This window comes from Parasteatoda tepidariorum, chromosome 10, assembly GCF_043381705.1.
Source record: "Parasteatoda tepidariorum isolate YZ-2023 chromosome 10, CAS_Ptep_4.0, whole genome shotgun sequence".
Taxonomy (NCBI): Eukaryota; Metazoa; Arthropoda; class Arachnida; order Araneae; family Theridiidae; genus Parasteatoda; species Parasteatoda tepidariorum.
Window position 1 is genome coordinate 9,883,070 of NC_092213.1, and position 25,452 is coordinate 9,908,521.

At 32.0% G+C, this 25,452-nt stretch overlaps 1 protein-coding gene across 1 annotated transcript in view; it reads right to left on the minus strand.

Moving 5' to 3' along the window:
• Positions 1-11,480: 11,480 nt before the first annotated feature.
• Positions 11,481-25,452, minus strand: part of LOC110283434 (pancreatic lipase-related protein 2-like) — a 28,017-nt gene continuing 14,045 nt past the window's right edge. Inside the window, exons 3-7 of the mRNA XM_071186086.1 lie at positions 22,437-22,583; positions 18,133-18,241; positions 15,530-15,646; positions 14,163-14,255; positions 11,481-11,794 (exon numbers count right to left, since the gene is read on the minus strand). Coding sequence (XP_071042187.1) covers positions 11,544-11,794; positions 14,163-14,255; positions 15,530-15,646; positions 18,133-18,241; positions 22,437-22,583 — 717 coding nt within the window. The 3' untranslated portion in view covers positions 11,481-11,543. The remainder of the gene's footprint in view (positions 11,795-14,162; positions 14,256-15,529; positions 15,647-18,132; positions 18,242-22,436; positions 22,584-25,452) is intronic.

Consider the following 25,452-nt stretch of genomic DNA (forward strand, 5'->3'; position numbering starts at 1 on the left):
ATGAACTGAAGATAAAAAAATAATGCATTTTACCGTAATGCATACACATCTGAAGCAGTATGTGATCCTGAAATAGGAAGATATCGGTTGCAAGTTTGTTGATATTTGAAAAGAATAAATTATTGAGAAATTGTTCTTCATATCTTGGGAGAGTTCTGTTTCAGATTGATTTACCAATGTTCTGGGTCATTTTTTCAAGTTCTTTTGCTTTTCGTAAAAGAAATTTTGCTTCTTTTTTTGCTGCTAAAAAAAACACTCTATCCTACCAATGATTCTGATAGAACTAAATGAAAACTTAATAAATAGTAGTCTGAAAATATTCTTCCCACTAGAGGGCGTATTCAAGCGTTACCATCTCGAATAGATATTTTTGTATCTCTAATTTAAAGTTATTCTCATGTACTTCGATTATTACGCTTTAAATTAAATAGTTTAAAACTAAGAGAATTGTTTTATTATTATTATTATTATTATTATTATTATTATAATGTAATTATGAGCTACACTTTAGGGAAATTCACGAAGAATTTTAAATCATTTTGAAAGGTGGTCTAATCTTATAAACTGCTTTACAATTATTATTTTTGTGCAAATAATATTAACATGCTGTTTTAAATTACCGTGAAAGAGATCTGTTAAATGATTTAGAACTTAATGATCAGATTCATTTAATGAGATGCAATTAAAAATAGTATTTAGTATATCTGCCCGTTTGATAAGAGAAAATATTAAATTACGGTTTTGAACTCTTCAAATTTGTTTATACAATAAAATGTTACATAATGTTATTTTAGAAAGTCATTACTTGGAAAATATACGTCTGTTTATCAATAGATCCAAATATTTATAATACTCATAGATAATAACGCAATGCTTTTGGTACGTTTCGCAATGGTAACGGGTGAAATGAATTTTTTTTTAACTTAGATATTTATGTTTTGTTTTTCAATCTGATGTGTTCAGCTAGACCTCGCGGCACTCGTTTTGCTTCTACCCTATACCTTGAATTTAATTGATCTAAATTCTATTTTTTTATTATATCTCTTCGGCCATGTAATTTGTATTTTTTTTAATAATACTTCTTAATACCCTCGCACTACTTATGCAGAGTGCTTTATTTAGAGTTTTTCTAACTCATACTCTCTGAGAGTAGTCGTTTCAGCCATTCTCTTTTCTTCCGCTTCATTCTTTCATCTTTCCTCTATAATTACTTTTAGCTGGGCGAGATCGATAGTTTTATCAAAATCGGGAGAGCCCTCTGTCTTTCTAATTAAATGTATAATTCGATCCAATGGCCATCAAATATATCCTAAACTCGTATACAAAGTAAATTGACACATAAAAACAATCTGAATACGTGACAAAATTTTGTTAAATATACTGACTTGACTTCTACGAGCAAGAAAATTCGATGAGCTGTATGAAAATTTTGAAGAAAAGGAATAGAAAAAGTGACCGGTTGCTCATTTAAATTAACTCGATACTTTTGTCTGCAAACTCACCACGTGGCGAGTAGATATTTTTAGGTCCATCTACGAGCTCATTAAAGTTCGATTAGAAACTGTAGAATTCTTGAAAAAAATTCCTTACGATGACAAAAGATTTCATACCGATAGCTAAGGCGATAGAGCGTTCGCATTTCCGTAAGATGACCTTAGTTGTCGCAAACTTAAAAATTGGATCTGCTGTTCAACAAGGGTTATAAAGATTTCATACCAACAACTACTCTGTTTAAAATTGCTTATAAAACTAATTTTTTGAAGCAGGCAACTATCATAGTATAAATTATCTTTTTCCAAATATATTTTCCTAAAAGTTGACGCCATGGTCGGGATTCGAACCCAGTTCACATCATTGGGAGGAAAACGCTCTATCCCCTGAGCCACCATTGATCTCATGTGCTCATAGACAAAATTATAAATGTCTCCACCTAAATACAACCAAAATAGTCACCAGAAAAATATTTTCTGCACCCAGACGGCGTCTGCTCTTCATCTGAATCTCTTCTTTCAAAGATGCAGCCTCCTCTCCAGTTCCCACTCCTTCAACAGCTCCTGCGGGGGTGAGCTATTCATGATGTTACAAGCCATCGCGGTTGATGAGCGGCAACGAGACTTTTACGCAATTCGTAACGCTTTTATATACAATTTTAAGATCGTTTTATCCAAAGATAAATCAATAATCGTTTATTAGTTTTCTTTTTCTTATGGTAGAAATTTGAAATTTTTTTGACTTATGAGGTTAACGAATTTCTATACAATATTAAATTATGAAATTGTAAAGGAAAAATTAGGTCCTTGGTCGAATAATGTTCCTGAAATCTGAATATTTTAAGAGAGTTTTGTACTTTTAAATTTTCAGATAGAAGTAATAGATTTCTCTGATTCCTCACACACATCATCAATTATCTTTAATATATAAATATTATTTCAGGTATGAGTAAAATTATTTTTCACTACTTTACACATTGAAAGTTAATATAATTCTAAATCTAATTATGGAAAGTTAATATTATTCTAGATTTTAAAAAAAATAATAATGAGAAGGAATTATATTAAATTACATTATTTCATATCATCTATTGATATAACTTCATCATATCAATCAATATTATTTCATATTTTGATATCATTTCATCTCATCTATGATCTCATTTATAAATCATGTGAGTTATACATTTACGAGAGAGTTATACATCTCATATTTTGATATAATTTCATCTCATTTATAACTTACGCGAGTTATACGTCTGAAAGCAATAAAAATACATTACAAATGTTTTAAATTTATGATGAGGCAATTTTTGAAAAATAAAAATTAAAATTATTTTCCTCGAGGACTGACAAAAGCTTAATAAAATCCAATTATATGCGTTTAGACAGGTGCCTATTATCTTTGAACCGAATTTTTCTTAAGCTATACCGAAGATTAATTTTAATTAGATTATTTGAGGTAACTGAATTGACCTCAGATATATGTACAATATCTGGCAAATACAGCTATTTAATTTAAATAGTTTGCCGTAAGAGAAACATGAAATAATAAATTAAGGATTTCGAAATAAATGAAATTCATTCGGGAGTCATTTTAAGTTATGACATAGCAATTTAGAAACATAATAAAAAGGATTTATTTTCTGCCTGTCACACAACTTTTCGAGTAGAATAGTTATCAAATTAACGTATTTTCAGTTTGGATCTTAACTATTAAAAGTTGAGTAAAAATGTGCCTGACTTTACTTATTACGGCGTCATTAGTTAGTACAGCTTTAAGTGATAATTTAAGTGATAAATTCAGAAAAAGCAATCTTATCCGGACGATGCCTATAACCACAGTAAGTAAGTTTCTTTTTTAAAACTAGAATATAAACAATATTTATTGCATGATTATTAAATCAAAGATATTTAAACTATAGCTATACCGATATTTAAATTAGTTTTTGTGTGGATGACATAACTAAGAATGGTAACTTAATTTGGAGATGTTTAATATCACGATCATATTTTCACGTAGAGTGAATCTAGATCTGTCAAGAGAATTAAAGAGATTTATTAAGAACCGTCTAACGTACAGGAAACAAAATAACTGGCTTGAAACACCTGATCTTCTATATTACTAAATAACGGAACTGGAAATGACAAATTAGAACATTCTAGAAACTTTTAGAAGATACGGAAACAATAAAAAAAAACTCATTATTTATTGTTAAGCATTTAACTATTTTTACATTTACTTTGAGTTCTGAGGGTCGAACTCTACATCCTTGTCTCATAACGACGTGTCGCGTAAAGAATTTGTAATGACGTCATCATTCATAATTTGTAATATTTTATTTATTAGTTTAATACTTATATGAATTCGAATAGCAACAGTTTATCAGTTTATGTTTTTCATGGAGATTGTTAAAGCGAAAGCAGAGAGCACGCCGCACTTTACTATACTCAAAACTCAATTGTTAAGAATAGATGTGGATCACTTTTTATGACCTGTAAATATTATAATAAAGGTTTATAGAAAATTAGTAAGAGTTTTTCGATGCATCTGGCATTGTGGTGAAACCCGGACGTGATCGTTTGCATTTGATCGACATTTAAGTCAGATATTTTTATACTTTTATTTTAGAATTTTCCAAGTTTGGAATTCTAAATGGATCTACTCATAGTGAAAAGAAAGTCGGTAAGAGCTTCTTTTACTCGTTTATATAATATTTTAATTGCGGCTAGCGATAAAACTGAATTAAATTTTGAAGATTTAGAAAGTAAATTATCATCTTTGGAAAGACTTTCTATTGATTTATCGAAATTGGATGACGATATATGTAACGCCATTTTGACAGAAGTCGCCAAAGCAGACGATTTTGAAAAAGAATACTGTATCATTGAAGAATACAGAGAAAAGTTAGATTCTGTTCGTGTTCGTGTAAAAAGAATTCTTAATTCTCGTGAACTGAAAGAAAAGAAAGATAATTCGGTTGAAAATGAAAGAACTAAACTAGAGTTTCCGAAAATAGAACTTGTACATTTCAGTGGCGAGGTGAAAAATTGGCTGCATTTTTGGAGCCAATTCAGTAGAATACACGAAATTAAATTGATGGACGATGAAGATAAATTATCTTATATTATTATCTTATAAATCTTATTCAATGCGTGACAGCCGGAGGAAGAGCTCGTGAAATAGTGGATAGTTACCCTCCGACTGCCGATATTTATTGCAAAGTTATTGAGGGTTTGAAATCAAGGTTCGGCCGAGAAGAACTTTTAATTGAATATTATGTTCGGGAACTTTTGGAATTTATCGTTAAAAATGCTACAAATTTAAGGAATAAGATGGATATGACACAATTGTACGACAAATTAGAATCCCATTTTCGATCGTTGGAATCCATTGGCATGACATCTGACAAATATGCCGCTATGCTAGTCGATTTAGTGGAGTCATGCATCCCCGAAGAAAATCTACGAGTTTGGTTTAGAAGTCCTTTAATTAATAAAAAGAGAATTCTTATAGCGATAAATTGGCTCAACTGTTAACATTTCTAAGAACGGAAGTAGAGGGCGAAGAACGGATTGCTCTAGCAAAAACTGATTTTAAGCAAGTTGAAATAGTTGAAAAGAGACAAAAGCACAGAGAGACAGAATTTTATCCACCTACGACCAATGATTTAATATCTGGGTTTAAAGAAAAGGCAAAGTTGAACTGTATATTTTGTAACAAATTACATGAAAGTAAAGACTGTTTTAAGGTACAGAAACTGTCATTAGAAGAAAAGCGAGAAGCAGTCAGAAAATATAAGGGATGTTTTTTTTTCTTTGAAACCAGGGCTTTTATCGAGAAACTGCAGATTAACTGTACGCTGCATGGTCTGCGGAAAGAGGCACTGGGTAATAATGTGTCCTAATTTATCGCCAAGTCAGAAAGGGGGCGATTCAAGAAAGTCAAGAAGTGCCGCAAGATCTTGCTTTAGCCAATCACAATGTTTCAGAAGAAGTTTTGTTGCAGACTTTGCTTGTTGTGATAAATCATGGGGGAAAGCGTAGCATCGTTAGAGCTTTAATCTATACTGGCTCACAACGCTCTTATGTACAAAAATCCACAGTTGAACGAATGAAATTAAAACCTGTAGGGTTTGAAACTCTGAATCATGTGGTGTTTGGTGGTTGCATGACAAGATCTAAACACAATGCCTATAAATTAAATGTAAGCAGTGTTCATGCAAAAAAATTCAGAGATGCAAGTCTTAGACCAACCAGCCATTTGTGGAATGATACCAAGAACAAATTATGCATCTTATTTAAAACAGTTAAAAGAATTGTGTGGAAATTTATCCCGCCCTCCGCCGCCTGGTGGGGAGGGTTTTGGAAACGCATGGTACAAATGGTCAAAAAACTCTTGCGAAGAGTTTTGGGAAATGCCTCACTTAATTATGAAGAGTTAATGAGCCTTCTCTGTGAGTGCGAGGCCGTAATTAATTCAAGACCTTTATCTTATCTTTCCGAAGATAGAGAAGATTTGATGCCGGCAATGTTCTTACAAGAAATACGATCGGTGGGAGATTGATCAAATAGATTTGAAGAAAAGATGGAGATTTCAGCAAGCTCTTAGACTACAACTTAAGAAAAGATTCAGAATTGAATATCTCGGACTGTTAAAGCAAAGTAAAGAGAGGCCAAATTGTTTTCGACTAAGCATTGGAGACGTCCTCATTGTCAAAAATGACACCATAAAAAAAAACTCTGTGGCCAGTGGTTAAAGTGATGGTATGTAGGTACTTTTTATATCTGCTTTTTTCATAATTTAATAGATTAATTTATTTTTTGAAATTAAAGATAAAGTTAAAATTATTTATCTAAAAATGAAGTCTTTTTCTTAAGGTTAAATATTTGAAAAAATGGGACAAGTAACTGATACTCCCTGTAATTATACATAATTTTAATTTCACTTTCTATTAATCTTATTATAAAAACATGGAAGACCATTAAAAATTTATTTCAGTTTTTACTGATAATAAAAAACTTACTTATACCATAACAATATGCTGACAGAATTAATTGGTTGGTATTACTTCATTTTTAATGAATGTTCCTTATTGTCTGTTGCCTTAAATACACTTGCTTCACCTTTCTTAATAAAAGTTTTTACTTGTATTGCAGAAAAGATGAGTAAAAATTTTGAACAAGCTCCCGTTGGGGAAACTTTTAAATGGAGCATCGAAATGGAGAGCACATTTATTGAACTCTTGTAGAAAAAAGAGAACATTTGGAATGTAACATCCCGCCACCACAGGAAATATCATTTAAGAGCTCATAAAAAATTACTAATCGAAACTGCTTTTGGAATAAATTGTTCACTTTTATCAATTCTTGTTTTTCGTAATTTTTAAATAGTTTGTGTGTATTCATGTTGAACCTTTAACAAAATAGTGCCATTTAACAGCCTTCGTTTTTTTAAAAAATTCAGTTTCACATAAACTTTTAATTTTCTATAAATGGCAGGGTTCGTGATTTTTTTGATTTAAATCGGATTTTTTTGATTTAAATCAGATTTTTTTGATTTTTATTCAAATACGCTGTAAGAACTTTCATTTATGATTAAAAAAACTGTAAATGTTTAATCAAAATTAAATTAATGTTAAAACTATATTATAACAATATTTTAGAAGCTCTAACTTACTAAAATAATTTTTCATTATAATGCATAGCGACCATTTTGATACAAAGGCATGATTGAAATTAAAAGACAAGATAAAATAGATAATTTAAAGAATACTACTTTAACTAATAACACAAAGTTTCAATTAGCACAGCATAATTTTAATTTAAAATTGTGATCTCTTTTTTTTCTCATGNGGGGGTGACACGGACATAAAAACAATTTTTTTAAAGATATAAATATTAATCTTTAATAGATATTTTTTTATATTTTATCGTTTCTTACGAGACACAAAAATAAAATTTTAAGAAAAAAGTATTTTGTCAAATTATTCTACCGTTTTTCCTAAAGTTGAATTTGTGAAGGTACCGCTAAACGGTACTAAATTTGGCTTGGATAGACCCCTGTACTATGACTATTAAAACAAAGTTTCAATTAGTAAACCATAATTTTAATTTAAAATTGTGATTTCTTCTCTTTTTTTCTTGATTTTTAAAATGACAAAATAAATGTAACAGATTGTGTTTATAAATGTAGACATTCATCAAAAAACAAATAAATATTTAATCTATATATTTTTATATTAAAATAATTATATTAAAATAATTATTTTTAATTTTACAACAAAATAGATAAGTTAAGCTAAAAAAATTTTTTTAAGAACTCTATGTACTCATTTGAATTTTTTTTCACAAAATTTCATTATAGAAAATCAGATAATGTCAAATATACTGTAAACATTATAACCTTACTGCGTCAAATAGACTTTGAAGAGAAGAATGCCACTATATCAGGAGAAAAATATCTGAATTCATGAGCCTTTTTTTTTTTCTTTTTCTACTTTTGGCATATTAGGGTAATTTCTTTTTTATATAACCTCAAGCTTCAGAAATATACATTTTCCACCAATAAAATATAATGTAGATTTTAATTCCACGCTTTTTCATTCAAAAGGAGGAATTTTAATTAACATTATTTGCATTATTTTTTGAAAAAAATCATGCTTATTAATTACTTTCTACAGCTATGCAAGTCTATATTAAAACAGCATTAAATGTTTACTTTAATCTGTACTTTCAATCTCAAGAATCAAAACATTTTTAAAAATGTAATTTCAAATGTGTTCGGATTAAACAAACACCAAGAACGAAAGTAATTTCGTTAACTAATATTAATTAATTCAGCAATTTATTTCAAATAAATTTTAAAACAAAGAAAACAAAATAATAGAAGTATCAATAATTTAAAACACTGATTTTTAACTTTTAAAATCGATATATATATTTAAAAAGAAATAATTGATTTAAATCAATGATTTTTTGAAAAAAATAATTTGATTTAAATCAAGCTGATTTAAATCAACAAACCCTGATAAATAGCACAATTTTTTTCAAACTAGAATATTTCACTAAACATATATATAATAATACATATCGAACTCTTAAAAAACTATTTTAATAATTTTTCAAAAACTTAAAGTTAACATCAAAAAAATTAATTGCATTAATTTGGTGCAAAAAATTATCAAACTCCTAAATTTTGTTCTTACTGTTTATTTTTACTTTTATATTAGATTTTGTTTTCTCCGGTGTAAAATATACATAGTAAATGTAAGTTGCAGAAAGCTATATTATGTTATTAAATATATGAAAAACTTAAAGGTAATTTATTTCAATAATTTAAAATAAGTACTATATGACTGAAGGTAAAGAATAATCTAAAAATATATTTATTAACTAAAGATAAAAATCAATTGCGACTTATGTGTTTAATTTATGGTAATAAGTGAAATTAATACAGCATGCAACGAATATATTTATAACAAAATGGTGATTTTTTTTTCCGAATTTATTTTTCCAATATTAAAACTAATTATATATTTTTGACTTTTATGTCAAAGATTGCACAAATAAAAACAAACAGTTCTCTCAATAAATTTTCTTAACGGCCTAATCTCTGTCTTCGTAAGCGTCATGCTTTACTCCAAAGTGTCCTTCTCTCATCTTTTTTTTCTTTATCATACTGTAAATGATAAAACTTGAAATTGCTAAAGGCCTGGTTTCTTAGGACAGGACGCCGTCAGCTGGAAATCAGCGCTAACCTCTGATTGGTCCATTTTTGAGTTTGATAGTATACGTCATCGAACGCTCATCTTGAACAACAATTGCCGNTCGGACTGGAAAAAGTGCTTTGAAAATTGGTTCAAACGCATGCAAAAGTGTATTGATCATCATGAAGAATATTTTGAAAAACAATAAAACCAATTTCGATCCTACATATTTGTTTTTTCATTATTAGGTCAGAAATATAAATAGCAACCCTCGTATTCTTGGATAAAACGATCTTAAAATTGCATGCAAAAGCGTTACGAATTGCGTAAAAATCTCGTTGCCGCTCATCAACCCCGATGACTTGCAACATCATGAATAGCTCACCCCCGCAGTTGAAGGTGCGGGAACTGGAGAGGAGGCTGCATCTTTGAAAGAAGAGTTTCAGATGAAGAGCACACGCCGCCTGGGTGAAGAAAATATTTTTCTGGTGACTATTTTTGTTGTATTTAGGTGGAGACATTTATAATTTTGTCTATGAACACAAGAGATCAATGGTGGCTCAGGGGATAGAGCGTTTTCCTCCCAATGATGTGAACCGGGTTCGCATCCCAACCATGGCTGGTCGATACGAATTCCGCACCCAGTTCGCATCGATCACAGTGATGACGTAAAACATTCTCAGTCGTAGACGGATCATGGGTTAGAGTCCCCTTGCCGCCAGGCAAACCGTGAAAAAAATTCGTGGTTTTCATCTCCTTGTAACGCAAATGCGGGTTAGTTTCACCAAGAAGTCCTCCATGAAGGCTAATCTCTCACACTCCTTGGTCCAGGAGCTCCCATGTCTTCTAGAATGGGTTCAAAATTACAAGGCAACGAAGTTGAACATTAGTAGTCGCAAACCTCGTTGTAAATTAGTAGTCGCATTAGTAGTCGTTCTACTTACATTACCATAATCTAAAACCTTGGAAAATAGCCTTCTATATAAAATCCTGAAATCAAGGTTGTCTTAGGGTTTCCAAGCGAGAAAAAAAAATCCTTGAATAAAGCTAGTCTCAAGGTGAAAATAATCTAGGTCATTATAAGGTTTCTTTTCGCAAAGTCTTGTATGCTCAGCTAAAATACACCTTGTCATGAAATTTTAATGGACAATGCTATTTGATACTATCGCTTAGATGACGCTTAGATCAATATGGATCTAAGTGACTATTTTACGTAAGTGACAATACTCTTTAAAAAATACTCTAAAAATAATTTTTAACCCTTTTAGAATGAAAGGTATGAAACTGTAATATTTTTGCTCTATTGTATAAAGGTTTTGAGAGGAAACATTTTCTTGACAATGAAAAAAAATTCTGACACGCACGTCCTTTCAATTTAACTTTCAACGAAACAAACAACAAATGAATACGGAAGATTCCGCATGCTTGCTATAATGCTCAAAGACTGTTATAACAGACTGCGCTGTTTTATACAAATAAGGGATAACACTCAGAACATGGTTAACCTTACACTTTATTTATGCTGTGATATTAGTTTTGATAAATTTCTTTTAGGCTCATGACCAGTTAGAATTTAAAAATTACAAAAAAATTTTATGAATGGAAAAATTTAGTATAAATTTAAACACAAATGACAATAATTAAACTTCCTAGAATATTAAGCCTGTTCACACATCTCCTCGTTAGCATAACATAAGCAGAGGGATACATCGGAAGTTTTATAAATTTCTTCCTGTTTTAGAAAGCATGTTATTGTTTACATTCAGTCAACCATCAAAAAGGATATTCACATCTTAATTTTCAAATTTCTTTAAATTGTATCAAATAAATTTGCAATCTATATTTTCGATCCACTCTTGTTCTGTTAATCCCAGTAGGAATTCGTGTAATTATTTTCTCTGTGCTACACGTTGGTGGTGAATATGGTGGTTGATGGTGACTACTCTACACCAAGTACACCTACTCTACAACATTCTGGGAGTTTCTTCTGCGACAGAAATCAAAAACGATTTAACTCACGAGTTCTTGATTATATACCATATGCTTAATCTATCCACTATTACCTAAAATGCTTAATAGAATATTTCGGCTCAAAAAATTGCCTCGATCTTTTGCTTCTCGAATTAGCAAAAATTCATGGTTCACCATTTCCGGATTTCGTAAGAAGAATAACTAGCTACCTTACAAAATTACAAAAAATATACGATATTTAAAATAGTGTTTAAATTCAGAGGTGTGACAGCTGGCCATGTAAATTAATGAAGAATACTACTGAAATGAATGCAATCTAAATCATAATTTAATGAGGATTCATAACTACATAACAATCGGAGGATTAGAGAAATTATTTGGCTTCACAGTAGGGAGCTTTACCGCTGGTGTCCAAGAAATAATTGAGCTGATAGGGTGGTTTGACAGCGTGGAATCCTATCCTGTTCTTGTATGGGGTGTTCTTGCAGTGACCATCCTTAAATGCTTCGTAGGAGAAGCATGCATATGAAGTGTACTTGCAAGTATTGATGGAAGACTTGAAATAGTCTACAGATCTCCTGTGGCTGCATAAAGGGCCGGACTGAAGACCAGAGTAGCCGCGAGCTACAAATAAGCATTAATAATAAAACTCTGACAAACTCTAGTATTCACACCATATATCAAAAAAGAAAAGAAAAGAAAAAAACTCTACCGGAAGTCGTGAGATTCTCTTCTGACGTCATAGAATTGGCGCGACTATTTCTTTTTTGACGTTCCGATCTTGTTTGTATATACTTGGAATATTCAGTTGTTCTAAATTTAATTTTAATGTCGCGTTTTCACAAAGAAAAATGTTTTCTTCATATTTTAAAATATCAGATGACGGTAGGATAAAAAAGTACTTTTGTTCATATGCAATTACGAGATCATTGACCTGCGGATTTACGCAATTTAGTTTATGCGAGCACTACCTGAAACTGCTAATAGGAGTTGAAAGAACCTTTACAAGTACTGCCCCCTACCGTTGAAGACATGAAACACAGTCGGAAACAAGGTGAATACACCGTTTCAAGTCAAGAAAAGACAATTGCCTGTGTAAGATTTAAGTAATCATCCGCGACTGCATATAGTTCCGTTTACTTTTGTTATCAATTTCTACAACTATACTTTCGAAAACAGTATAAAAACTTTTAAAAGTTAAGCACGTCAACAAATATTTAATTCGTGTTATCGCTTACGATATACATAATAAATTTTTTTGAAAAAAGATTATTTTTTCGTTGTCATTCTGAAACAATGGACTTGGCGATATATTTCCATAAATGAGTAGCACATTTGTACTTGTAAAGGAAACAACTATATGACGTTACGAGAGCATTGGATTTGATTGGTTCACTAAAAATAGCGTGTCTTATGCCGACATACCCTTAACAAATAGAATGCGAAATAAAGAATTTTTACTTTTGTTACACTGAAGAAGGAAATCGTCTGCAAGAAACAATATTTAATATTCTTTCATTGGTTTCTTTAAATTAGAGTTGGCGATGTTGATATACGTTCGCTCTGGGAGCTTGGCATATATTTGGCTTGCACTTTAAACAGGTCCTCTCCATAAGGATACCAGGTATTTCTTAACTTACAACAGCTTATAAAGTAGACATTCGTAACTACATTTTTCTATTTTCTTAGAAACGCTTAGGTCACATTTATTACCAAATTGAATTAAACAATTTTTCTACCTAATTATGATTAAAGATCCTTTTGTGTCGTGGTGATAGATGATAAAAGTAACAAAAAGAAATATGACAAATGAAAATAAGTAGCTACAAATTTGTGATTAAGTTAAGTGATATCATTTATTTCTTTGACTTTTGACTTAATATTGGAAATAAATAAAAAATTTGTTTAGAAGGCAGTTTTTCTTTCTAAGTGACAAATAACATAACCAATAAACTTTAAAATAAAATAAACATGTTTTATATAACTTTTCCTTTTAAATATTGTATTGAATATTACCGCTGAAATATAATTTTCAAATGAAGAAATTCATTCTCCACTTCCTTCAGTTTTCATATTACAAATAATTTGTAAAGAATTGTTTCGGAATAAACACTTTCGAAATTTTTTTGTTTTGTTTATGGTTTAAAAAGATTCTTTATAGACATAAGATAATTTTTATACATTGAGGGGAAAATATTATTTCCTAAAGTTTCAAGCTATGTACAAAGTTGAGGAGTGCATTCACTAGAAATTATTGCAGTGGTTAATATAGGAAAATGTCAAGTGTCTTATGTCCTCGAACAATAAGCAAAATAAATGTATGCTTCTGCCAATAATTATATAACCGTCGTTGAACAGTCGATCCAATTCTGAGTTTACTATTACCAATGTTCACATTCGTAGCCTTGTAATTTTGAACCTAATCCAGGAGGCTAGGAAAGTCCTGTATCGCCAATTGCTGGGACTTGAGCCCGGTCCACCTTATTGAAAGGCGAACCCTCTGACCCTTGAGGCATCACAGCTTACGCGTTATCCTATAACAGTCGTTGAACAGCCGACTCAATTTTTGAGTTTATGACTACCAGTGTTCAACTCCGTAGACTTGTAATTGTGATTGCTATCCAGAAAACAAGGAAACTCCTGGATCAAATATTGGGAGAATTTTGTCTTCGTAGAGGACTTTCCGATAGAACTAAGCCGTATTTGCGTTAACGTGAAACCGTGAAAACCTCTGACAGTTAACTGGATGGCAAAGGGACTCAAATCCATGATCCGTCTAACAATGAGGATATTTTTACTTTAGCAATGTGGTCGGTTAGAGCCTAGTGCTGAATTCGGATCGACCTGCCATAGGTGGGATTTGAACCCGGTTCACCTCATTGGGAGGCGAACGCTCTATCCTCTGAGCCACCACGGCTCAAACACTACTTATCATACAAATTCCATACAGGATGAAATTGATTAACCTGTAAGTATTGAAATGAAATCTTACGACGTTTGGTAGGTTTGTATTTGCAGCCTGGTTGACGATTACCACCGTTGGGGGAGAAGACGGCATGCCCAACCATATCATCTGTGCCAGATCCTTCAAAGGAGAAATTAATATATAATAAATTAGTTTAGAACCACGGGATAGATAGGAAAAACAAGCATGGATACAAGCATTAAATACATGGATATCAAAAAACTATATAATGAAACTTCGTAAAAAATCATCGTAAAAAAATCAGCATAAAAGAGGTGATCGTGAAAAAAACTATCAATACAATTTAGACATAGTGTAAAACCATTTGATGACGGGATCCCCTTCAATCGATTCTTGTATGATTAAAGCGTTCATTGGGAATTTCAAGGTTTAGTATACACGGTTTACTTTATTCTTTTGACTTGGAGATGCAATCTCTAGCGTTTTCGAGATAATAGTTGCAAACGCGCGTTTATCGCTGAGGCAGACAGACTCTGGTCAGGGCAGAGTGGTTTTACTGTTTGCTTCAAATCCCTGAAATTAGCAAAATATGAATGCCTGTTTAAATATAATGCGCTGCAAAGTGGATAAGCGACATATAGTGCATATATTTTTTATTTACATACTTCATTTACTTAAGTATTTTTTGTTTGAATTTATGTTCCCATCTCGTGTAACAACAGTGTAAAAGGAATTAATCAGAAACTAGTCTGACAAGAATGTCTGAATTATTCTCTATTGGATACACGCTTAATAGGTCCTTCAGATCCCCAGACCTGAATTCAATAGAGAACGGTTCACGATACCTGGCCTACAAATCGCCGCTTTGTGCTCTTCTCCACGATGATGATCTGTAACAAAGTAACTCCGTGTTTATTTCTTGGTCTCAATTTCGGCGTGCCTGTAATTTTATTTAAAAAACAAAATTGGTGCTGCCCAAAAAAATACAAAGTATATGCATATTAGTGGTCATATAGTAATATACATAAACGAGAAAAAAAATCGTTGTCGATGTTATATCAAATAACTAGTGAGGACGGCGATATTCTGAACATTAATACCAGTTTTCTTTAGAAACCAAAATTAGTGCTGCATAAAAATATATTTTTCCCATGTAAACACCGACAGCCCTGAGATATCTAAGCGAATATTCTTTTCATCAGTTAATTTAGATAATATAATAGACTCCTTTTAGTTTTTGCATAGGCTATTCCGGCTCTTGCGCGATTAAAATAGACACTCAATTCGAAAAGATTTGAGGCTCAAGCAAAAAAGTGAAAATCTAACCTTTCGGGATAATTTAAATCTCGTTTGGAGGAAAACATCAGCGATTTAACTTGTACTTTCTGATTACTTGTGACGTAGGAAATGAAATATGAGCGTATTTTGCTTACCCTCATAAAGATTTTTTCCTGCATTCGTCTGTATAACATCAACAAAGATAGCATCACTCCTATCTAAACGAACTTCTTTGGGTGCATGATCAAAGTATGGACCTGCTGGATCTAAGCCTACAAAATAGATAAAAACAATTCATAAAATTTTATATAAGAGCACGAAGTTACCAAATTTTATAAAAGTGTAAGAGAAATTGTTTTAATAAAGGGTATGAACTTATCAAGCTTAATTTAATTATAAGGAATTAAAAAAATTTAAAATCTAAGAATTTACCAATTTTTGTTGTATGAAATTATCAAATTATAAAGTGCTGATAAAGAGCACAAATCTTATGAAGCTTTATTAAATTATATAAATGCAAAAATTTCAATGAAGAGTCAGGAAATTTTATAGTTTTTTAAGAACTACGAATAGATCTGAAAATTTAAATTTTCAGTTAGAAACCAGTGGCCGGTAGACTCTAATAAGTTTGCAGTGATTTTTTTCCTTAAGCCTAATGACTTAAGTCACTTTTTCCTCAGGTCAATACCGATACCTATAAGGTATTTTTTATTTCATAACCATTTTTTTCTTTTCTTTACTTGGATTAAATTTTATTTGCTTAAAAAACTCTATTGGAAATAATCTGCGGCAATAAAAAGTAAATTCAAACAGAGGAACATTATGAATATGTGACAAATTTCTGTTAAACATACTAAATTGACTTCTCCGAGCTAGAAAATTTGATGAGCAACAAGAAAAAAAAAATCAAAAAGAAGGATTGGAAAAAGTGACTGATTGTTCATTTAATTTAAGTCGCCGCTTTTTTCTGCTGACTCGCCACGTGATGAGTAGTTATTTTCAGGTCTATCTACGAACTATCTGCGAAGTTTGATTAGAAATTGTGGATTTTTTTGAAGAAATTCCTTACGATGTCAAAAGATTTCATTCGGAGTTGTGGGGGCTTAGGGGATAGATCATTCGCCTTCCAATGAGGTGAACCCTATTCAAATCTCAGCAATTTCTGGTCAATATGAATTAGGCACCCGGCTCCCACTGACCACAGTGCTGAAGAAAAACATGTTCAGTGAATGATGGATTATGTGTTAAAGTCCCCTTGCTGTCAGGTTCACCGAGGGAGGTTTTCGTAGTTTCCCTTTTCATGTAACGCAAATGCAGTTTAGTTCCACCAAAAAGTCCTCCATGAACTTAAAATTCTTCGAATACTTCATCAAGGAGTTCCCTTGTCTTCTTGATTTGATTCAAAATTACAAGGTCACAGAATTGAAGATTAGTAGTCACAAACCCAAAAATTGGGTCGTCTGTTCAACAACGATTGTAAAACATTTCATACTAACACCTGCTCTGTTTAAAATGGCTCTTAATCTCATAAAAACTAATTTTTTGTCGCAAGCAACTATTATTGGATAGAGTCTTTTTTTCAAATATATTTTTCTTAACGCTGACATCTAGATAATCAAGCCAGGACTAGAGTGTTTTAATTGAAACAGCGATAACAATTAGTTTAATGCGGGGTGTCCATCTCTTGTCCACAGAAAGCAAAGGAAATGGACGGAAAATTTCCCGACGGATTTTCTTTGTTGCCAAACTTTGAATTTCTATTTTATTAATCATTTAGGCACTCTAACCAGCAATGGTTTTATTTTATTTTATTTTATTTTGAAACCGTCGTTGAACAGACGACCCAATTTTTTGGGTTTACGATTACTAATATTCACCTCCGTTGCCTTTTAATTTTGAACCCAATCCAGAACACAAGGGAAATAATGAATCAAGTGTTAGGTTAAATTTGACTTTGGGGAGATCTATTTTTAATTAAACAAGCATGCATTTGCTTTGTATGGGGAGGAAAACCACAAAAACCATATCTAGCGTGAAGACAGGGTTAACTATAACCCATAATAGGTCTACCGCTGCCGATATTTTACGTCAGCACTGTGGTCGGTGAAAGCCGAATACAGACTTTGTATCGTCACGAAATCGCTGAATTCGAACCCAGTCACCTCATTGGAAGGCGAACGCTCTATCCCCTAAAAGATCAGGGCGCAACCAGTAACATTCTTTCCTCGTCCATGCCACTGTTAGGGTCATGTCACTGTCACTCTTCTCCAATCAGAGCCCACGCTAAGGATTTCAAATTATTAGCCAAATATCAAAAGTATTCGCCAATTTTCAAAGGTCTTCGCTAAATGCAAATCTTAACAAATTTTCATAATTAATATTTTTCTCACAGGAAACTATTTTAGGGTAGTTTAAGACTTATATTTTATTTGGATCCAATTCTAATTAGTTATGCAGCGTATTTACACTGTAATCGAATAAAAAATACTGATTTGTTTAGAAAAATTTATTTTGACGTAATTTTAATTTCTTTCAAGTGGAAAAAATCATTCTCCTGTACTTTTACCCCAACAGAATTTCATTCGCCAAATTTACGATTTTATCGCATTTGGCGAGGGGGCGAATGCTCAGCACGGGCTCTGATAATTGTGAGGTTTTTCAATTATTTATTAATTTTTTTTCTGGAGTACTTTCTTAAACTTAATCAATCTGATTGTGAAACAAAGCATCTTATCTGATGCAATTTAAATTTCCATACCTGTGATTCTGCCCAGATTATTAATTCTCTCTCCAATGTAACTAATCAGCTGACCACCAAGACTGAGACCAATAAGATGGATGTTTTCTGGTTCCAATCCAGTTTGATTCTATACAAATAGAAGGGATGAACTTAACATTTTGTTGGCTGGTTTTTTTATACAAAAACTATATCGTGTCACCTGCTTTTTTTGTAACTGAATATAGAAGTAAAGTGAAATATTCTAAGCGATGCGGGAAGTTTTAGAAAAATTCTATATCGCCCTGGATTTTATAAGTTGAAATAGAAAATGCAAGTGCAATGCCGAGTTAACTCGTTATCAGGCAACAACGTTTAGGCACGAAAAGACGAATTTACTCGCTAGCGGCTGTTAATAATGTGTTAAGTTTAAGAATGTGTTAAATTTAAGAATGTGTTATTTAACATTTTAATGAATTTTAGAAAATTCTATATATTAGAGGGATTTTGCATTCTTTAAATAAGCATGGGTTTCACGACCCTTTTGTGCATAAGTGATTTTTCTTTCTTTTTCGAATCAGACTCAGTTTACAATACCGTTTGATTTCTTTACGTTAAGATTATTTATCTAGGGTTGATTTACAATTTGAAATAATGCCATTCATCTAATTATATTTTTATAAATGCTCCGATTCAGACTGTTAGGATAAAGTTTTGTGCATCTGTGAAAAAGTTAAGATAGGAAAAAATATGATATGATGGAACAAAGTTAAAATATGAAGAATTTATGATCTATTATTTTAATAAAGCTATTTCTTTATTACGACTCAGAAGAAAAGTTCAAAAATATTCACTGATTTTAATGTTTATTTATTTAGATAAAAACAATTGTATCAAATTGGCGTTTTAAAAAAATAAGCAATCGTGAATTAACTTGGTTCTTACTTTCAAAAATTCACTAGAATCAAAATGAATATCTTTCAAAATGAATATCTATCATCATTAGAGTCCCGTTCTTTTTTGTTGTTATTGTTTCTAATCCTCAAGAGGTCCATCCTAATTAGACCAAATCCATAAGTCCAAAAAATGTCCAGAAAGTCTCAAAACAGATGAGGTTATGAGGAAACCTCGTCGATCTTAAGATCGATACAGTTTAGAATATGCTCGGGCGAAGCCTGGGCAGTCCTACATTTACTGCAAAGTCCAAAAGTCTTTTGCCTCTGAATAGACGAGAGACACCTCAAGTGACCACTTGCAAAGTGAGATAAACAAGTCTGATGGATTCTAGGTCCCTCAGAAAGCAAGGCACTTCCAGGTCATTTTCTGAAATACCAACTATGCGGAAGAGGAAACCTCCAGAGGTCCATAAACATTTTTTTGCACTCTGCAAAGGCCTCATTGAAAGTGGAAGGTAAATTTGTCTGTAAAGGTTCCAAAGAAGCATCTTTAGCCAGTGAGTCCGCCATCTCGTTACCTTTGATTCCAACGTGTGATGGAATCCATTGGAAGTGTACCCCAAAGTCCGCTGAGAGCCTGAAGAGCATTCCCAAAATTGAAGCCGCAGCCTTGTCTCCATTCATCCAGTTGATAAGGTGTTGGTTTGAAGATTTGTAATCCGTCAGTATCCATATATGCTTAAAGTCAGGCTCAGCAATATTCTCAACATGTCTTAGGCCATTTTCAATCGTAAAAGCTCAGATCTGAAAACCGAGCAAAATTCTGAATTTCTAAATTTGAGACTCTATGTATACGTGGGTGTTTCAATAAAAACCCCACTACTTGAATGACCTTCGTTGCTCTTGCTGCCATCTGTGTATAGTTTTAAAGCAACTGTTGGTATTTGGCTAATAGTTTCAAGAGCCATTTGTCTCATAAATTTTGGGTTGTCTTTACTTTTTTGGACCGTTCAACAGCTCCGTGAGGAAATGGATACCAGAAAAATCAGTAACAGGGCTAAAACATGGCCACACGGAATGATGTTCAATTTGGCAGGGATATTGCAAGTCTACAAGGTGAATTGAAACAGCCAAAGAGAAGGGACTGTTCCTCTTCAGTCTATGGTTATTTTTCCAATTTTTGAGATAGGATGAGATTCTGTTCTGGTAACCAAAACTGATGAGCTTACTGAAGTATTTCTTGAGACTGAAGTTCCTTCTCATGTATAAAGGCTGGAGGTCAGATTCAAACAGAACAATTTTATCTGGACAGCTGCTGCTCAAACCTACAATAATTTTTGCCGCTCTAATTTGAACTCTTTTCAATCTATTCAGGTTTGTCTCTGAAGCACAGGAATAAATATTGTTCATTCCGTTCTTTTTTATCAAGATGAAATGTGAATTTATAGATAAAAAATAAAGCTTTATATTAATTTTGACACCTCAACTATGGTTTTTTACTTTCGTTAGAGTATGAAAAATATGCCATTCAATCTAATATTTAAAAATACCTGCTTTATAGGTATAGAAACAAGAAACAACGATTCAAACAAAGAAAAAGAATACCAAATATTTAAATTTATAATAACAGAACTTCCTTTGAAAGAAACGCGCAAAGTTGCAGAATTTTCATAAGAAAGAATAATTGAAGCAATAAAGAAAAAGAAAACAATGGAAATTAAAATACGGTTACCGAAGCTGACGTCTTCAGGGGGTACTAGCTCCGGAAGTTATAAAAACAAAACCTTTTCGATTGAGAGAGCCAGACAAATGTCAAAAATTGCTCTCTCGGTACACCGAAGGTTTTGCAAAAGTCAAGGAAGAAATATAAAAAAATCAAATCAGAAGAAAAATTTAAACAAAATCATGAGAATATAATACAAAAGTGAGAATACAAAAACACGCAGTAAACTAGTCAAGCACCAAATTGATGGAACTAACTCAATGTAACTCATGCAAAAGAAGCGTTTGAAATATAAGAAAACAGCGCCCCCTATTTAAATGCGCAGTAGAAGGAAAAATAGGATAGGAAAGGTAAAGATCGCGTAACAAATTAATATAATGTTTAACTGGGGCTGCTCAGTCAAGACTTTAATTTCGCTCTGTTAAACGAAAGAAATAATAAACTAATATTTCTCAATCATTTTCCCAATCAAAAATTTAACATTACAGTAATTAAAAGAAAAATCATTATTTCTCAAATTTTTCAAAAAAAAATTTTCTACCTCTTGAAAACACTTACCGTTATTGTAAATTTAGCTAAACAATGGAGAAAAAACTAAATTTTTGAAAATTTTACAGCACGAATTAGCATTAAAATTACAGAAAAAAAACTTTAAATTTAAAAGCCTTTCGTTTATCAAAAACACCAATTTTAATTTTTTTATCAACCATATGAATTTTAAAATCTAAATGTTAAACTTTTAAGCAATTCTCATTAGTTGTTTTCAAAACCAAATCTTTAGGATAAATACTAAAAATGAAATCATAATTGTCACAATTAAATAAAATTAAATCATCAATGTATCTAAAAGCTTTAAAATCATTAAACTCAAGAAACTTAGCTTCAAAAAAATTTAAAAAAAATATAAGCAAAAGCTCCAGAAAAGGAATTACCTTGTGGAATACCAATAATTTGTTTATAAAAATCCAGACCATAAAAAAGTACGTTCTTAAAAAGATTAAAGCTACAAATACCCAACCAATAAGATTTATCAATATTTTCATTAAATAAATATTTATCAAAAATGCCACTACAAATTTCAATAATCTGTTCATGTGGAATACTAGCGCACGTAAGAAAAAAATTTGACATTAAGGGGTCCGAGCTTTGAATCGCTCTCCTGATCAAACTATAGGGACGATATTTTCCAAAATGCGGCTACCCCTATAATTTGGGGCTCAGAAATCCAAATTCGTTGAAGACAAGGTATGTTTATTCAGAGAAAGTACGTTTTGTGCCTGAATTCGTAACTTGAAACATCATCTGCACTAGCAAATTAGCCTATTTGATGCCACCGCTAGGGCTATTAAGATTGAGTCTTCTAGCGTGAAGATACAATTATTAGATCAAAAGTTTTTAGCATTTGGTCCGATTCTTCTTAGCGCGCAGTACATGTGCAGGCAAGAGAAAAATCTCCAAAAAAAAAGAGAGAGAAAGAGCGAGTTGCCAAAATGCACTTGATTGAAAATGAGTAATATATAGAGAAAAGTGTTTACAACCAACTACTACTCGGAAAATTCAATAAGATCAAAAATAATTTAATTAAATTTAAATATATATGATTTTGTTTATTTCTCTAACTTTTCTAGGTAGAAGTGAATTGAATACGTTGAAATAAAGACAGTAAAAAATATGGATAATATTCAACTTATACTAAACCATTATGAATGTTCAACTTTATATCAAACCATTATGAAATGAAGAAGTTTAGCTGTATAAGCTCCGACCAATCTTGCGTTGGCAACAGATTGAGCTAGAGTACCGCTTGCTTCACGTGAATAGTCGACTAAGATTACATTGTAAGAGGAATACTTCAGGAGCTCTGTCATTATACCCTGTAGGAATGGAAAAAGAATAGTTGCAATCTCAAAGTGCAACGGGCTACGATTTTCCAATCCGGTGACTTTTAACGACTCGCTCTTCTGCTTGGCATTTTCTTAAATAACTTGATACGTGACTTCTCCGGTATTATAGTATTTTTTTAGTTTAGGTATAGTTTAGGTAACAGTTAGGTTTTTATAGTTTAGGTAACAAATTTTTAAAAAAATAAAAACTTGCATTATAATTGGATCCAACTGCTGCCTAGTGGAAAACCTCCAAAAGAGAGAGCAAGTTGTTAAAAGCTGCTGGATTGTAAGTTAGCAACCTTAAGTAATGCTGAATACTCTATGGAAATAAAAAAATTTCCCCTATCCAATTCAGGATACACGGCAAACTTTTTATTTGCCTCATGACTGGCTCCGGGTACTTGGTAAAATTCGGACTTATTATCAGGTCCGGAATTATAGTATTTACGCAAAATAATATAAGAATTGTATAAATTTCTGCGGAACAAATAAAAAATATAGTTGTAACCCTTTGGGCATTTAAAAAAAATTATATTCTAAATAAAAATATATATATTTATATTCTAAATAGTTATATTCTAGAACTCTCAGTTTTGACGATTCAGCAATCCTTGAGCTGTATTAAGTTAATTTTCTGAATCATTTCGCCACAAAATCACGTGATTTGCAATGAAATGCGAACTCTAATATCTATGAACGAAAATGTTTCACCTACTCGAAACTTAATCCTATTGAATTGTGGGAGATTGAGTGGAATAACGAAACTAGAATGAAGATTGGACTATCAAAAATAAAGTGTCGAAATTTTGGTCAAAGATGGTGGTCAAAGCGTTAGCCTTCTGCAAGGAAGATTTCGGATTCGTATCCCACCAAGGGCATAAGTGTAATTCATCTCTCTGTTCTATTTGTCTCCTTGTGTTGTTATGTCGGGGGGGGGATCCACTTTCATGGTGCCTCTGATAAAGTGATTTCTAGAAAACTTGGTACATTATTTTTTTACCGGGACTTGTGCACGCGAATGTTGTGTTTATGCACTGTAAGTCCATGTTCGGTGGCCATCTCCTTACATGTATGATTAGCGCTGTTGTTTCTGGAAGTACCCGACTTTCTACGGTTCAACGCGTCTTTTCAGTTGCAGTTCTTTCACTCTTAAAAATTTTAATTCGAAAATCAGGTTTACTAAAAATTTGGTGAAAATAGATTTTTATAGAAAACGAAATTTCCAGTAAAATTATGTGATTCAGTTAAAAGCGTTAATCTTACTTTGATTCTATAATTGGGTACTTGACACCGGGGGAGAAGAATACTGCTAAAATCACATGGTAGTGTCTAATCACAAGGCTCCGAATGGCATAGTTCTTTTGATTTGATGGAGCTTTTAGTCTTGATTTTTTTCCCGCTGAATCAATTTTATACCTGTAAGCAATGTCACGCGTGTGTGACATTTGGTGCCATTTTGGAGAATCTGATTGGCTGCTGAATCGTGGCATAAACGAACGTCACGATTTACCTAAGCATGACGTTGCTTGTAGGTATCCATTTGCAGAAACTTTAGAAACGTCAGGCTGAACTCGATTAGATGGCTTTCAGAAAACAACGAAATTGTGATGTCATTTTGGCTGTAATTACTTATTTTATAACATTTTAATTTACGAATAACATTTTTGTTTATTAATAACGTTTTAGGACAAACGATGTAAAAATGCCTTTTCTTATGTTTCAGGTATTGAATTTTACTCGATGAATCAAGTTCACTACCAATAAATTGTGCCACTTTTTACAAGGTTTACAGGACTGTACAGATACAGTCAATATTGGCCCTTTATTGCCTTAAAATAAACGAATTCATCACGAAAAAACACCTTCATTTTTCCTTTCTGTTGAAAGCTTAGAAAAAGTTTTAAAAATAGAAAAGAAATAAGAATAAGTTTATAGAATTCTTCATAAAAACATCATAATATGATTTTTAATTATTCGTAGATTAAACATATTTTTGACGTATATTATGCTTCATACTTTCTTTTAGATATTTCTTAATTGTTTCAAACGACGATATTATAAATTAGCTTTACTAACTATTGAAAAAAGTAGCTAATCAACATTGGCTTTACAGTCTCAGAAACACTGGTTTCACGATTAAGCTAAAAATGCATAAAATTTTCGACAAGATTGTATATAGAATAACCGTTTTAAGGTTACGCGATTTCCCCTCTCCGTTACCATGATATCGATTTTCATGTTATCCAGGCTAGTACATTATTATTATAATAATATACAGTTATTGTTTATTGGTACAACATACACTAGCAGGATTTTGTTTGCTCAGGGAAATCTTATTCGTATTTGTCAAAAGGATAGACAAAAATCACAAAGAAGGACAGCATGAAGATGCATACAGGGAAACAGCGTGATCATTCACCTCCAAACTTCGCAGATCATTGCTTGGTAAGGAAGGTCCCATATACAGTTATGAGTTTTAGATGTTCCGTAACTGCCATGTGAATAATGTATGTACAATCCACCGAAGAAAAAAACACACTACTTCGAATAACTTTTGATCTAATGATCAGATCTTCACGTTCTAGAACTCATTCTTAATGGTTCGAGGGGATGACCTTAAATATGCTAATTAATTGATGCAGACGATATTTTAAGTTACGGGATCAGACACAAACACGTACTTCCTCTGAATACACAATGTGTTGGATGTAGCCGTAATCTTGGAAACAGCGTCCTCGCAGTTTGATCAGGAGTACGATCCAAAAATTGGACCCCTTAATGTCAATTTCACTTTTTGTGTATTCCGCCATACCTGGTGAACGTTCTTAGCGAATTAAAACATTTTTTCATTCAATTA